Source organism: Pituophis catenifer, unplaced genomic scaffold, assembly GCF_029215685.1.
Source record: "Pituophis catenifer annectens isolate HBS135680 unplaced genomic scaffold, rPitCat1.0.hap2 SCAF_2, whole genome shotgun sequence".
Classification (NCBI taxonomy): Eukaryota; Metazoa; Chordata; class Lepidosauria; order Squamata; family Colubridae; genus Pituophis; species Pituophis catenifer.
In genome coordinates, this window is record NW_027256882.1 from 205,311,773 (window position 1) to 205,327,627 (window position 15,855).

Sequence of the window (15,855 nt, forward strand, 5' to 3'; positions counted from 1 at the left end):
ATGATAAGGCTGCAGGTATAGATAGTGGAACTGGAGAAATGTCAAAAGAAGGATGTGGTTTGGAGTGGCTGTGCATTTATATAATGTGTGTGAAGATTTCATCTGTGCCTGATGATTGGAAGACTGCCATTATGTTCCTTTGTTCAAAGGGAAATATAACAAAAAGGAATGTAAGAATTACACAGCAATTAAGTTGTCTCATATGCCTGGGAAAGTTTGAGCAGAATTCTGATCTCAGAATGTGGCACTGAGCAGAATTTGAGAAATGCATATGGTGTTACACCAACCAAATGCTTAGAAAGGAGAAGTTTTGTTTTTGAACAGGTTAGTGAAAAATCTATGAACATGAGAAAGAAAGATTATTATACTAACTTATATATAGAACACAGGCTAAAATAAATAGCATTGAATTAAGGGATATTTTATAGAGTTGAAGGCTGCTGAGAACAGTCTGTTGAATGTAAAGTATGTTCAATAAGAATAATGAATAATAGAAAAATAAGAAGAATAAATACATGCTTAAAAGATTCAAAAAGGATGTGTGATATTCCTTTGGATATTTAATACATTTCTGCATATACAGTATATGTATATGAAATACATTTGTTGACATTAGAAATACATTTGTTGGGAATGTGAATGTCTATGTACATTTCTGTAGAAACAATGCTGAATTGTTGGCTGAGGACCCAGATGATTTACACTTAATATTATGAATTCTAAACTTTAATGTATTAAAGATCAAAGTAGTTATCTTTGAGAGGAATAATAAAGTTAAGCACTGCAAGCTGTGCAAAAATTATGAAAAACAAGAACAGGTTTTTTTAGGTGAATTTGTGGGCCTTGGTAAAATATTTATCAAAGATGGGAAACTGAAAATACATTGAAGTGATTTGGTCAGAAAGAATGAATGAAGTCAGTGGGTCAAGAGAAAACAAAACACTGAAAATGTAACTGGATAATGTTGATAAGATGTTCAAAAAAGATGAGAAATTTAAAAAAGAAAAGGCAGTGGATAGATGTGTGGTGGATGCAAGGATCCTCAAGTGTAGAAAGATAAGAAAAATTATGGTGTTACAGGTAATTCCCATTTAACAATGAAAATTGGGATCAGAAATCCCATCACTAAGTTGTGCACATGTTAAGCATGATGTCATACAACTGTGATGGGTGGTGACAACAATTCTGGCAGTCATCATTAAATGACAGCCATGCAGTTGTAAAGCAGGGACATCACATGACTTGTGATTTACAACTTCCTGTCGGCTTTCCCATTGGCTTTGTGAGAAGCCAGCAGGGATGGTTACAAATCCTGATCACATGACCGTAGAATGCTATGATGATGGGAAATGCAGGGGGTTACTGAATGCCCAAATTGCAATGACATGACTAGGGGTGCAGTGTGATGGCTGCAACTACAAGGACCAGTTGTAAGTACCATGTATAAGTGTATCACTTATTAATGGTACTTAACACCTGCCACTGAACAAGCGAGAACTACCAGTCTAAGAATTAAATTTCCTTCTCCTTTTGATATCTGTGCTTTTAATTCCTCTGGGTTACATTTCCCTGTTCCTTTTCTGCACTTACTTTGCTTCCCCGGGAAAGAAATAATGTGATGGGCATGTAAGTCTGTATGTATGATGCCCAAATGTCAAGTTCAATTCAAGTAAAAGGATTAATTAGTAGTTACCAGTAGACACACTAGGAGAGTTTACAGTTTCACCCCTGGACTCATGACCTCAATCAACACGGTACAAGTAACACATCATTAATCATGTTAATGAGGGTTATTATCATTTAAGTACTGTTTGGCATGAATATTATGTTTTCACTGTACACTTTAGCCCCTGGTATTTCCCTTCTTATCTCTTGGAGATTGAGTTGCTTCCTCAAGCGAAGCTGCCCCATCCCCATTTTCTGTCCCCTCAAGCAATTTTTGTTAGGCTTTGCCGTCCCATCGATATGCCATGCATATAGGGAAATTTTCACCACGGATAACAATCAGCAGTTCATTTATCTGAATGTACAATCTCTCATATTAGAGACAATTTGATACAGCGCTTAAGGCACCAGGCTGCAAAACTGGGATACCGTGTGTTCTAATCCTGTCCTAGGCAGTGTAACATAGACTTTGGGCCAGTCATTCTCTCTCAGCTCCAGGAAAAAGCAATGACAAATCACTTTCCAAAACATTTGGTTTGGAAGGAAACAACAGCTTCCAGTACGGCAACCAGGTTTCAGAGTTGGTCCTGAGACTAAAGGAAATAGCACAGTTCCAACGATTTTATTCTATGGGACCACCCAAAGGAGGATCCCATGGAATTTCGTTAGAACCCATTGCTGATTCCATTTGAAGGAAAATATCCCCCCCCCTCCTCCCAGGCTTCCTTTCTCACCCCCCTACTTTTTCCCCACCTCCTGTTGTCCTGTGAGCTGATGACTTGCTTGTTGTTTTGCTCAAACAGGTGAACATGCCTACAAATGTTCCTCCTGTTCATTTTCCACCATGACAATCAGCCAGTTAAAAGAGCACTCCCTGAAAGTGCATGGGAAGGCATTGACACTACCAAGACCACGAATTATCAGCCTTGTAACCTCGCATGCTCAACATGCCTCCAAGAACCACACTACTGCTGAAGAAGTGGAAGACTCAAATGGTAAGAGGTGCTCTCGGCACCCCCCCCCCCCTTTCCTGCCCCAGGGTTCTAGAGGGAGAATCTGTTTTCTTCATGGGGAAAAAACAGTCTAATACAGAGGTAATTTTTTTTTTCACTTGTAAAGGGGGTGGAAAAATCCCACGTAAGCAAATTGGATGTTGATAGGCACCGAAGAGCAGTGCAGTTCATGTTTTATCTCTATAATTGGCACGTAAACAATTTAGATTTCCCCGCGTTTCTTGTTCAGTGTCTTAGGATACTGCATTATCATTATTTTGCAGCTTTAACATGAAGAAGCAGAAACATTACAGACTTTCCCTAGCTGAGGATTATGTTGTTGGGGAAACGAGGCTAAAATATTTGTTGATCCTTGGCTGTCACCCTTCATACAGTAGCAGTAAGAGGTGTTTGGGAAAGCAAATTTGTTGATTCATTTTTAAGCAATGCCATATGGAGTCAGGGAACCTGAAATGTGAGCCTTCCTTAACCATAGTAAAGAGATGCTCCCTGCTATCCCTTCCTCTCAACACATATTCTCTTCTTTATCAATTCTGACATTTTCTGACACTAGGCTGTGAAAACATCTATAAAAACCAGCTAGCAAGTCTCTGAGTAGCTTTAACAAAAATTTCTAAACACCATAAAGATTAATGCTATGAACTGGTCCACCACTTCCGCTATTGGGTCAATGTACGTATGTTACAACTAAAGTGGCCTCATGATTTTTTTTAAGCAAATGTGGCACCTGTGAATGGAATAGTATGGCAGCAATGCTTAGAATAGTTAATTTCTTAGAATTCTATAACTTTTCCATATAACAGATTGTTTAGAATTTGATAACTTATTTTTAAAAGCATTATCAGGTTACACACACTTAATAAAGTTTGGTTACTTTATCGCATGTCAGGTTGTGTAATTTTTGGCATCTAGCGTAATCTTAAAAAACTATGAAAGGTCAGGCAAGTTCTTTAACACTATCTCTCTGCCTCAGACTGTTTTAGTAGATCTTTCTGTCAAATGAAAATTGTATGTGGTTACAGGTTTTTTTTCTGATGATTTATAAAAAGAATAATAAATCCTGATTTAAACCAAAGTAGTGAGTAAAAGAAGCATTTTTTTCTAGCATGAGGCAAAAGGGGTGTGTGGGTTGTATATTATTCTTTCTTAGGGACTGACATAACTATCTTTGTTTTTACAAAATATTTGTGACATGAGCAAAATAAGTCTAAGGGCTTTGGAACTGGGAAAAAAAATCAAATCTGTATTGATATTACTAAAAGGCAGTTTCTTATACAGTATAAGCCAGGGGTGAAATCCAGCAGGTTCTGACAGATTCTGGAGAACCGATAGTGGAAATTTTGAGTAGTTCGGAGAACCAGCAAATACCACCTCTGGCTGGCCCCAGAGTGGGGTGGGAATGGAGATTTTTTTTTTTAAATTTGATTTATATGCCGCCCTTCTCCAGAGACTCAAGGCGGCTTACAATGCGTTAAGCAATAGCCTTCATACTTTTGTATATTTTATACAAAGTCAGTTTATTGCCCCCACAATCTGGGTCCTCATTTTACCTACCTTAGAAAGGATGGAAGGCTGAGTCAACCTTGAGCCTGGTGAGATTTGAACTTGCAGTAATTGCAGGCAGCTGATGTTAATAACAGTGCTTTAGTCTGCTTTAGTCTGCTGCGCCACCAGATTTTGCAATATCCTTCCCCCAGGAGTGGGGTGGGAATGGGGATTTTGCAGCATCGTTCCCCTGCCACGCCCACCAAGCCATGCCACACCACACCCACAGAACTGGTAGTAAAAAAATTTGAATTTCACCACTGGTATAAGCAGCAGTAATATCCGTGTTTGCTCATTCAGATATGCAATGGTGAAATATACTTTTTTTCAAAATATATAATTTTATGCCAAGAGAGTAATAGGAAATATATATATATATACCCAAACAATTTGATATTTGCCAAAGAGTTTGGGAATTCATAATGTTCCTAATAATAAGAAACCAGCCCACGTATTAGCAAAAAGGATGTCTCTGTTAGCCAGATCACCTTACAGAATTAAAAGGACTGTGTTGTGGATATCCACTCACCCTTTACTAATAGGTTTATTAATCACATTATTTTTGACAATTATGGAAACAGCTGACTAAGGAGCCTGTCAGAGTACAGGTGCTGAAATAATGAAATTGACATCCTCAGCCTCATTTGATAAAGGGAGAAATCCCTCCAGTGATTTTTCTAAACTTTATACTGCTGAACATCAACTTCATTACAGGTAGTCCTCGACTTAACAACCATTTGTTCAGCAACTGTTCGAAGTTATAGCTGCAGTGAACAAAGGCAGTTATGACCAGTGCCTGAGGTTTCTGTCATTGCAGCGCCCCCTATGGTCACATGATAACAATTCAGGCACTTCACATCCCACCTCCATTTACAACCCACAGGGGCGCTTCAACTTCCTCCACCTATCTTTTTCTCCTCATATCTATGCCCTGTTTGCTAATCAATATGGTCACTTGGCATTGTACTTTATGGTTGCATCACTAAGCAACAGAAATCCCAGTCCCAATTATGGTTATAAGTTGAAATCTACCTGTACATCCTTGAAGTGATTTCAGTTTCTAGTATAGAAACAAGCTCCACAAGTTGGCTTTACTGTTAAATTGCTCACCATTGTTCATTGGTATATAAAGTTAATGTCATGGGTCTGTCGGAGGCCGGGTCCAAGGAGGAGACGGAGACGGGGGCGACAGAGGAAGATGGTGCTGCCTCTTTGGCCCTAAAGGAGCAACAGGGAGGAGCAGGATGAGGCAGCCCCAGGTTCCTCGGGCCTGGGAAGGGTCATCAGAGAGGAAGAGAGGGCACAGGATGACTGAGCGAGGGAGGAGGAGACGGAAAGGACAGGCAGTGTAACAGAGGAGCTCTGGAGAAGAACAACTGCCTCCCCTGAGCATGGAGAATGGAGAGGAGGCAGGATCGGCGCAGGGCGGCTCGGGAAGAGGGCACCCCGTCCCTTGTCTCCAGGCTTACCTGGCGAACAGGATTTAAGGAGACGCTGGGGGGAGAGGCGTTTGTCAGGAACAAGTGTTGCATTCTTCCGGCCACACTTGCAAATACTGACATCTTGCTACCTTGCTTTGCTTTGCCTTGCTTTGCTTTAATTCAACTTGCCTAGCCTAGCTTTGTGCGAGCGCGCAGCAACACTGCTCTGCTCCAGGTTTTTGCTGTAGCCCCAGCAAGGATGCCCTGTGTTCAGGTTTTCCGTACCGCATCTGCTCCTTGGCTGCTCTTCTGGATGTATAGCAGCCAGAACTATTGGAAACGTGTGTGTGTGTGTGTGTGTGTGTGTGTGTGTGTGTGTGTGTGTGTGTGTGTTTAGAGCTCCGCTCTTCAATTTGCAGTCAACTGTGGGGATTTTGGGGGAAGATTGGAACAATAAAAGCGAATTAAGCATTCACTTTGGTCGTGTCCTTTCCATGCCCAGCCTGGGTCATCACAGTTATATGGTTGCTTAAAAATACAGAAAACTATGTGCATATATGGGACCAAGGGCATATATGGCAGAGAGTGTTTGGGACCCTTAACATTTATAAATACAGGTAGTCCTTGACTTACAACAGTTTGACTGTTTGACGTTACAATGAAAAAAGTGACTTATGACGCATTTTTCACATCTACAACCATTACAGCAGCCCCATGGTCACATGATCAAAATTCAGGCCCTTGGCCTCATATTTATGATGGTTGTAGTGTCCTGGGGTCATGTGATCACCATTTGCCACCTTCTGACAAGCAAAGTCAACAGGGAAACCAGATTCACTTATCAATCATGTTATTAACTATTAACAACTGCAGTGAGTTGCTTAACAACTGTGGCAAGAAAGATAGTGAGGTGGGGCAAGGAGTCACTTAACGACTCGCTTAGCAACAGAAATTTTGGTCTCAATTGTGTCGTAAGTCGAGGACTACCTGTAATTTGTATTATTTATCAGACTTCCTTAGATATGCAAATTTCCATACTACCAAGCCATTCGTTAAATTCCATTTAGCTCCAGTATCTCTAGCAATATAATCACATTTCCTTTTAGGAGTGTGACTGGTTCCTATGTTTTCTAGAGCAATGGCCCCCAACCTTTTGGGCAACAGAGACTGGGTCTGTGGAGAGAGGTTTTTCTGCAGACCGGAGGGGACATGCCTGCATCCCATGGATGGAGCTTCACTTGTTTGTGCAGCCCGGTTTCTGGCATGCTGCGGCCCGGTGCCAATGGGGGGGGGACCCCTTCACTGGAGCTATGTCAGTGACCCAAAGGGATTATCGAGAGCAGACCAAAAATGATTATGTACCTCTCCCATTTCAGCCAAAGGCTGTTGGCTAGCAAACAGAATAGCCAGGGACTGAAATCCAGCAAGCAACTGATCTTTTGCTGTGGGTCAGTATTAAGCGGCTGTCTAGAATGGCTGATTATATAGTAGAAATGACACTCATAGCTAGGGAAAGGCAGATCTAACATACTGTTTGCGAAATCCTGTTGTGGCTAAGCAGTTTGCAAATACATGCTGTGAGATTGTAGAAAGGCCTTCAGTGGTTTCCGCTTTTTTTTCTTCTGAGGTGTGAAGTAGAGTCAGAGAGGGTCAGTCTTGCTGTGAGGATTTGTACAGAATATTTGTGCACTCAAGCTACTGTTTTACTGGAGAGTGGTGTTTAGTAATTAAATGTTAGACAGGTTTCTTCACCAGGTGCTCCCTTCACTGCAGCACTGCAGTGTGGAAATGACTTTTGCGGCAGAGAGAGCTTGTAAAAGCAATTTATATTACTGCAAAGAAATTGTATATTGACAGTGGATATTTTTAGAACAGTGGAATTTATGATTGGGCGTAGCCCCAGCTAGGGATACCTGTGGCAGCTAGTAAGATCCTGGCCGGATTGAGAATGTCTTATTAATACACTTAAGAACTATAGATTCACAATGAAAGTTCAGTATATTAACGTATAATGTATTTTGGATTCTTCATCCCAGAAAAACTCTTGCCATGGTTTGTTTATTGAGATGTCCGAATCACTAGCTCTAATTCTACCTCCCTTGCCACCTCTACAAGTCATAGTGAGAAGCTATTATTAGTTTTGGGCTTCACCATTCCTGATGTTTTGAGAGGGGGGAAAAATCCATCTAAGTTCAAACATCATAGTTAGTAAATTGTGGAAGGCAATTTTATTTTTTGGAAAGAAAAGCAAAGGCAGATCAACAAGGAAACGATACTGGCATATTGTTGTTCATGATACATTTTTAAAGTTTTGGCTGTAGACTTCGGAACAAATAATGATAAGAAAGGAACGATTAGATGGAGAGGAAAACTTATCTACCTCATTACCATATTGTCAGCAAAACTAAGATTGTTCCCTTTATGACAAACCGCAATGGCACCAAAATTTGGATATAGTTGTGAGGATATCTTTGATGGTCGTCATTCTCCATTCTCATAATTATAATATGAAATGACTCACGTGATAATCTGGGATGTAAGTGAAGATAGCAATATTGGTCAGTGGATGATGGAGGATAATATGTTATGGGATGATTGGACTAGTTTCCAGTCTACCAACTCTATGAAATAATGCATTTATTTCTGTTTCAGCACCTTAGATATTTAGGTTGCTCTTGGATTAATAGTGATTCTCTTTTTAAAAATGGGAAAGCAACTAATTAAAATAACAGAACACCTATACCTATTATCAAACCAAATATTTAACCCAAATGTTCTTGCTCCACAAATTTTGCACTTCAAATTCATACCTGAATGAGTCTGGGAACATTTCAAGGAAGTTTCACCAAAGAAGAGATTAGAGAGGGGGGGGGAGATGCATAATTCTAAAAGACTTTGCATGCCAAGAATATATCATTTTAACTTTGCATTCTTTAAAGCTGAAACAAGGTGTTATTTAGCACTTGGCTTCCATATAAATTATTTGCTTTAAAAACTTGCAGCACATCTCAAGTTTAACTTTGCAGTTCACAATAGTATTTGAATTACAGTTTGAAAAATCCCCAACTCTACAGGTAATTAATAATAATGATAATTTATTAAACTTGTAGGCTGCTGACCTGATGACCCTCAGTGGCTCAGAATATCAAAAAAAATTGAATCAACTCAATAAAACATAAAAGAAACATACATTAAGATATGGCATTATTTATTTATTTATTTATTTATTAATCAAATTTCTATACCGCCCTACTCCCGAAGGACTCAGGGCGGTGAACAGCCAAGATAAAATACAGACAATACAAATATTAAAAATCCCTTAAAATTATTAAATATTTCGGCCGAAACACAGATTAAAACACCCCAATTTATAAAATCACGAATTAAAAAATTTAAAATTTAAGAATTTAAAAGAGGGGAGTTAGGCCAGGCCAGCTTGCTGAAATAGAAAAGTTTTGAGAGCACGGCGAAACGTGCGCAGGTCCGGGATCTTCCATATCTCTGGGGGGAGCTCGTTCCAGATGGTAGGTGCCCCCACAGAGAAGGCTCTCCCCCTGGGGGCCGCCAGTCGACACTGTTTGGCCGACGGCACATTATATACAAGAACTACATGCAGATTGATACAAATAACTAAATTCTTGACCTATATTCACTTGGAGAATGAGTATTTTCAGTTGTCATGAAAAGGATAAAACAATGTCTTTTGAATTTTTTTTAAGACAGATCTCATAGAAATTGGTAGAGCTGCCTGCATGAATTTATAAAAATACAAAATAATCCTCAATTATGTCAAATGTACAGGCAGTGCTGCTGTTGGAAATAGAAATAAGAACAATATATTTTGAAAGGAGAGTGTTTGGGTAAGCATTAGAATTAGTAGTAATTGTTGCAAAGACATATATTGTTCTACAGATTTCTTTAAAGTAGCTATTCTTTTTTCAAAGCTGTTGAAGGCCCCTCTAGAAATAGTTTGTGGAGTACTGGATGTTTTATTTTCTCCTCTGAGACCGTATTTCACAGGCATCCACATTGTGTGCATTAGAATACCAAGGTCCCTTTAGACCAGAGAGGAAGCAGCTTCCCATGTTTGAGGCTTTAGCTCTCATCAAACTCCAGGGATCGGGATCTTGGAATCCTCCTCAAGCTTAAAAATCAACATGCTGTTTGTGATGCACAGAAGAGTCTTGGAAAGAGCACGCACACACACACACACACACACACACACACACACACACACACACCGAATTTGCAAAGATGAAAAATTGGCCAGCTTCCTGAGTGTAGCACTTAAGAGCTTCTCTGCTTTTGCAGTCCCTTTTAATTCAGTGTTATCTATGGTTAGCCTCATATTTCATTGCCATTCATCGTAATTAAGGCCAAATCATGTTTTGCGTTATTATAGGCAGCTAGATGTTTTTGTCCACCTATAACAGTGGTTCTCAACCTGTGGGTCGGGACCCCTTTGGGGGTCGAATGACCCTTTCACAGGGGTCGCCTAAGACCATCGGAAAACTCATATTTTCAATGGTTTTAGGAATAATTTTACGGTTGGGGGTCACCACAACATGAGGAAGTGTATTAAAGGGTCGCAGCATTAGGAAGGTTGAGAACCACTGACCTATAAAGTCTTTCCTAAGACCTGGGATGGGCAGGTTATTGTAATTTGATGGTGTTAATTGTACCGTCGCAGGATGTAAGCTATTCCACATGAAGCTGCCTTTTGCAACTGACTGATGGTGATTTTGTCAATGCCAATGATATTCAACAGTGCACCAATTGTTTTGGGATAGCACCCAAGGTGCCTATCCCTATTGGGTGCTACCTTTGTTTTCTTTTGCCACATTCATTCTACTTCTATTTGCAGATCTTTGTATTTTGTGATTTTCTCCAGTTCTTTCTCTTCTCTTCTGCTATCTCCAAGTTTCTGCAACATCCACTATCCAGACTTTTTTCTCTTTCTTATCAACAATTGTTTTGTGTTTCTTGTTGGCCATTGTTATTACAGTTGGCCACAAAGCAGCCAGATGTTCAGACTGTCTGAAGGATCTGGGATAGGTAGAAATTGTCATTTGATTATTATTAAGGTTCATCACACAGTCAGCCAGAAGTTTAGACAGGATTTGACATTTTTATCCACTTACCATGACCTTCCCGAGGACCTGGGATAGGCAGATGTTTTTGTTCAATCCTGATACAGGATGGTGATGGTGTCACAGGATGTAAGCTATTCCAAGTAAAGCTGCTTTTGCAATTGAGTGTTGGTGGTTTTGTCCAGGCTGATTGTGTTCAAATTTGAAGGACAGCCAAGAAGAGGCGTTTGAAGCTTGTATACCACAAAGTATTATTGTTGTTGGTCGCACAGTCAACCAAATGTATTATTATTATGTTTGGTCACATAGGAAGCCAGATGTTTAAACTGGATTGGGCATTTTTATCCACCTATTGAGTCCTTTCCAAGGATCTGGAATAGGCAGATGTTGGTATTGTCACAGGATGTAAGTTGTTCCAAGTCAAGCTGCCTTTTGCTCATATTATTATTATCTGTTCAGGATGATCTGAAGTCACAACTACCAGTTCTTTAGCTGGATTGCCCTCCATAGATGTCAGATTCTTCCCAAGAACTCCCAAATTGTAATGTATTGGCATAGTATATGTGCAGATCCCAGCAGTGTGGCCTTTTGCAGTTGACAGATGAAAAGATTGTCAATGTGCAGATTTTCTAAGTGCAATCCAAGATTTTTGGGTAGGGCCTCAAGTGTAAAATTGCTTATAGCTACCATATTTGAAAAGACTCTGGGCAGCTGTAGTTCTCCTCCATGGTGAGGTCTCTAAACTCCTGTCTAGGTGAACAGGGATTTGAAGTCATTGGGTTATTTTTAATCTTACTTTATCCCAGAATTAAAAGGAATAAAAAACCAAGATAAAAAGGAAGCCCAGAGTTGGTTTGAAGTTGCCTAAATTTAAATAAATGATACATTTGCTGGATGCTTCTGCTCTTTTAACTTTGACAGGGTCTGGATCTAGAACAGTGATAACTAACCTTTTTGCCAAAAGTGGGGGGAGCGTGGGGGGTCACGCGCGTGTGCCCACACCCATAATTCAATGCCCCCTACCTGCATGCATGCCAGCGCGATCCCCCTGCAGTCCCCCTGCTTTTGGCACGTGATAGCACGGTAGGCCTGGTAGGCCTGTTTTTCGCCCTCCCCAGGCTCCAGAGGCTTTTTAGGAGCCTGGGGAAGGCGAAAATGGCCTCTCCCCCCTCCCGGAGGCCCTCTGAAGGCAGGAAACGGCCCATTTCCTGACTTCAGCTGGTTGGCGCGCGCAAACGAACTGGAGCTGAGCTAGAGCAACGCTGGCGTGCCCACAGACATGGCTCCGTGTGCCACCCGTGGCACGCGTGCCATAGATTTGCCATCACAGATCTAGACTGTATAGAATCAGCTATATAACTGACTTGTGTAGTCACTGGAAATAAGATTAACTGGATTGTTCCTTCAGTTGAACCTGGTGCACTCTGCTAATGATTAGTAAGACATCTCTGGAAGCCAACAGTATTACTTTTATTGATTTCGGTACATAATGCATGTAGTAATGATGTTTATGTCATATTGAAAATCTATTCCTTTTGCCATAAAAACTGCTGTACAACATCTGTCTGAACTCACCTGTGAATACCATTGTAGTTTATCTTTGTTTCCAAGTGGTTCTTTCAGTTCTCCTGGTATCTCTGAAGTGGCTCTTTAAATTCCTCTGGTTTTATGATTGATTTGGGAATTTCATTCAATTGCTTTTAAGAGAAGAATAGTCTTCTATTTGTCATGAGAACGAGAAAACCCTTCTGAATCACATCCCTTCTTTCTGCTTGGGCTTTGTTTGACCTGTAATGGTCTTGTCTGCCTATATATAGAAAAGAATGTGATGGCTTTGGTAGCTAAAAGCACTGTAATGGTTTTATTGCAACGTAAGTAACAATTGTGAATAAATTCTACATTCCTGAGAAGCTTCTTTCCATGGAAAAATGGGGAAGGACTAGGGAAAGCCCCAAATTTAGGATGAGGAGCGTTGGCATTAGCCACCATTGTGAATGCCAGGATTTGGGCATTCATAGGCACAGATGTAACCTAAATTTAAAATTGTAGTAGTGAAGGTTCATAACTCAGCAGTAAAGCACCTACTTTGCATGCAGTAGATGACAGGGATCTTCAATTAAGGCTTGTGAAATCAAAACTGAAACCTTAGAGAGCTGCTGTCATCCAGTTTGTATGGTGGCTGGACCAATGGCTTGACTCGTTATTAGAACCTTTCTATGCTCCTATATGCTTTTCTCTTGCTACCGATAGTGACAACCTTGTTAATCATAAATCTCTTTTCACACTGCAAGTGTAGAAAGCAGGAAATGACAGGTTTTTTTTCCCCTCTAGGAATTTGTAGTAGACAGGGATAAAGAGGTTAGGTCTTGTCTGAAACATAGTGGGTGGGGGGGAGGTGGTTATACTATGTTGGAAAAATCTGTCCATTGTACTTACCAGTCTAATTCATCCCATTTTTACCTAGCAAAACTGAGAGCACCTTAAAGCAGGTACATACATCTTCTCTTAAAAGCTGCATACCTATCACACTGACCCTGAATAGAATCCTGCAGGAGTCTTAACAGGATAGAAAAATGTCAGGAAAGCTGATAATTTCTTATTCTCGCCACCCCCAAAATTGGAAATTCTAGGCATGCCCCAAAGCTCTCCTCTTTATTTATTAATTACAATTTCTGTCTAGTTTTTCTACTTGAAAAGCTCTCGGTTCTTTTATGTCAATGGAAGAACCTGTCAACAGAGCCCAAAGAGAGAATAGCGAGCGAGCAGTTGGAAGCACTATTTGCTTAGCGACAGCACAAGCATCCTTAGACGGCTGTGTGATCTGAAATACAGTTTAAATTAGTCTTACTTTAATCGTCCCAAATTCCTTCTGCAATATCTCTTTCAATTATTAACTGCGTAAATCCCTAAAGCTTTGCTTGGTACAGTCAGGTGGAAGCAAACGCCTCGATAACTTATACTTCAAGAGGAACTGAAATAAATATCACCTGTAGTAATAGATGATTAATTTAAATTTATGTAGCTAAGCTTTCATTGCTGTATAGTTTTGCTAAGAGACAATAAACTTGTTTCTTAGATAGCATAGGGTTTCCTGTAAAATGTATGCTCTTGTAAAGGAAAATAATTATCACAACTCCTTGGAATTTAAGAACAGGATGCTAATTAACACACGTATTCTTTGGAGAAAAAAATCAGTGTAAACTTTGTTAGAGAATGGGGTACTTGAGCAAATGCAGTTAATGCTACTTCTTAATAGGAGATGTTTTCTGAGTTAACAGGCAGGCTTTGGTGTCTGTGGAGATTTTCAGTCATCTGGGTCATGGTTGTCCCAAAGGTGCTTTTCAAAAGGCAACTGGACTTTCTGGGTTGTTTTTTTCTTTGAAAAAATTTCACTTCTCATCCAAGAAGCTTCTTCACTTCTGGCTGAAGAACTTGCATTACCCACCATTTAGCCAGAACTAAAAGAAGCTTCTTGGATGAGAAGCAGGGGTGAAATGCTCCCGGTTCAGACCGGTTCAGACTGGCTCGCCCGATCCGGTAGCTATGGAGGCGGGTGGTTTAGAGTACCAGTAGCAAAAATCCCCTCCCCTCCCCCCATGCCCAGCTGAGCCGCACAATCATCAGAGGCTTTTTTTTTTTTTTACTTTTAAAAGCATTTTTTCTACAACTTTGGCCGAAAAAATGCTTTTAAAAGTAAAAAAAAAAGCCTCTGATGATCGCGTGGCTCCTCAAAGGCATTTAAAAGAAAAAAAACCCTTGTTTTCTTTTAAATGCTCTGACGATCCAAGCTGAGTTCCCTGATCGGCAGAGGATTTTTAAAAAAGCCTCTGCCGATCAGGGAACTCAGCTTGGATCGTCAGACCCTTTTGAAAACATTTTTTTACAACCTCTTAGCTGAAGAGGTTGTAGAAAAAAAATGGTTTTAAAAGTAAAAAAAAAATGGCCAGGCCCACCCAGTCACATTACCCCACCACCACCAAGCCACGCCCACAGAACTGGTAGTAACAAATTTTAGATTTCACCCCGATGAGAAGTGAAAAGTTTTCAAAGAAAAGCACCTTTGGGACAGATAAGCTTGCTTCTTTTCTTGGGCTTTCATGGATGGTTAGAGGCAGTGGTGCTATTCAACCGGTTCTATCCAGTTCGGGAGAACTGGTAGTGGCGGCTGCAGGAGGCTCCGCCCATCCGCCTGGACATCATCACGTTCCATTTTTTTATGCTCTGCGCATGCGCAGAAGGTCCTTGCAAACCAGTAGCGAAGGTAAGTGAATACCACTCCTGCTTAGAGGATACTTAGAGCAAGAGATAAAGGATACCATTCACTTGAACTCTACTTTTTATGTTACTGATGTTCTTAAGCATCAGCACAAACAAGCTACTTTTGTACCTTTCTTTTAAAATACCTTAAGTTCCATATGATGGTCTGGATCATATGAACTCACCTTGATAATTTTGAATATCTTGCATGCCAGTTGCTGATAATAAAGCTAGAAATGATAATTCAAAGGAATTGGACTGTGATTGGAGCTTCAGGAATCCTCATAGTAATAAGGACTAGAGCCATTTACTACAACTCACATTCTAATCTTGATATTGTAAAAATCAAGTTACTGTTTCCTTTCCTCGGAGTAACGATGCATTTGAGGAAAAGCTGGCTGTGGGTCTGGGGAAATAAGGAAGTTGAGCACTGAAGAAACAAGTAAAAATATAAAATAAATTAGTGGGAAAATTTTCCATTATTTCTGATTCTCCCCTGGCAGAAAGGAGATACTTGATTTCTGTTTATCTCTCATTTTTCTGTTGTGCTGGATGTGTTGATTCAGCATCTTGGCGATCTGTTGACTATCTCCTGGGGGTTTGGGGGGGGGGAACGGGGACAGGGAAATGAAAAAGTAAAATGTGTAGATAAGTTAGAGTGCATTTCATTTTGAAGTGATCAAAGTAAGAGAAGTGAAGAAATAGAAGCCCTTCCAAAAGGGCTTATCTTTTGTTAATGCCATGGTCTCTCTTGGGAAAGTAAACCAACAATTGGCGTGTATGAAAAATAATAGGAAAACAAACACACGGTGTGAATGTAGAAATGATTCAGTGAAATTTAACCTATGTCTGTCCAAAGGATTT

At 40.2% G+C, this 15,855-nt stretch overlaps 1 protein-coding gene across 3 annotated transcripts in view; it reads left to right on the forward strand.

Annotated features, from left to right (window-relative positions):
* ZNF462 (zinc finger protein 462) overlaps positions 1-15,855 on the forward strand; it is a 167,867-nt gene that overhangs the window by 105,914 nt on the left and 46,098 nt on the right. For all 3 annotated transcript variants that reach the window (XM_070938544.1, XM_070938545.1, XM_070938546.1), the window contains one exon: positions 2,469-2,660. In XM_070938544.1, the coding sequence (XP_070794645.1) occupies positions 2,469-2,660 (192 nt within the window). The remainder of the gene's footprint in view (positions 1-2,468; positions 2,661-15,855) is intronic.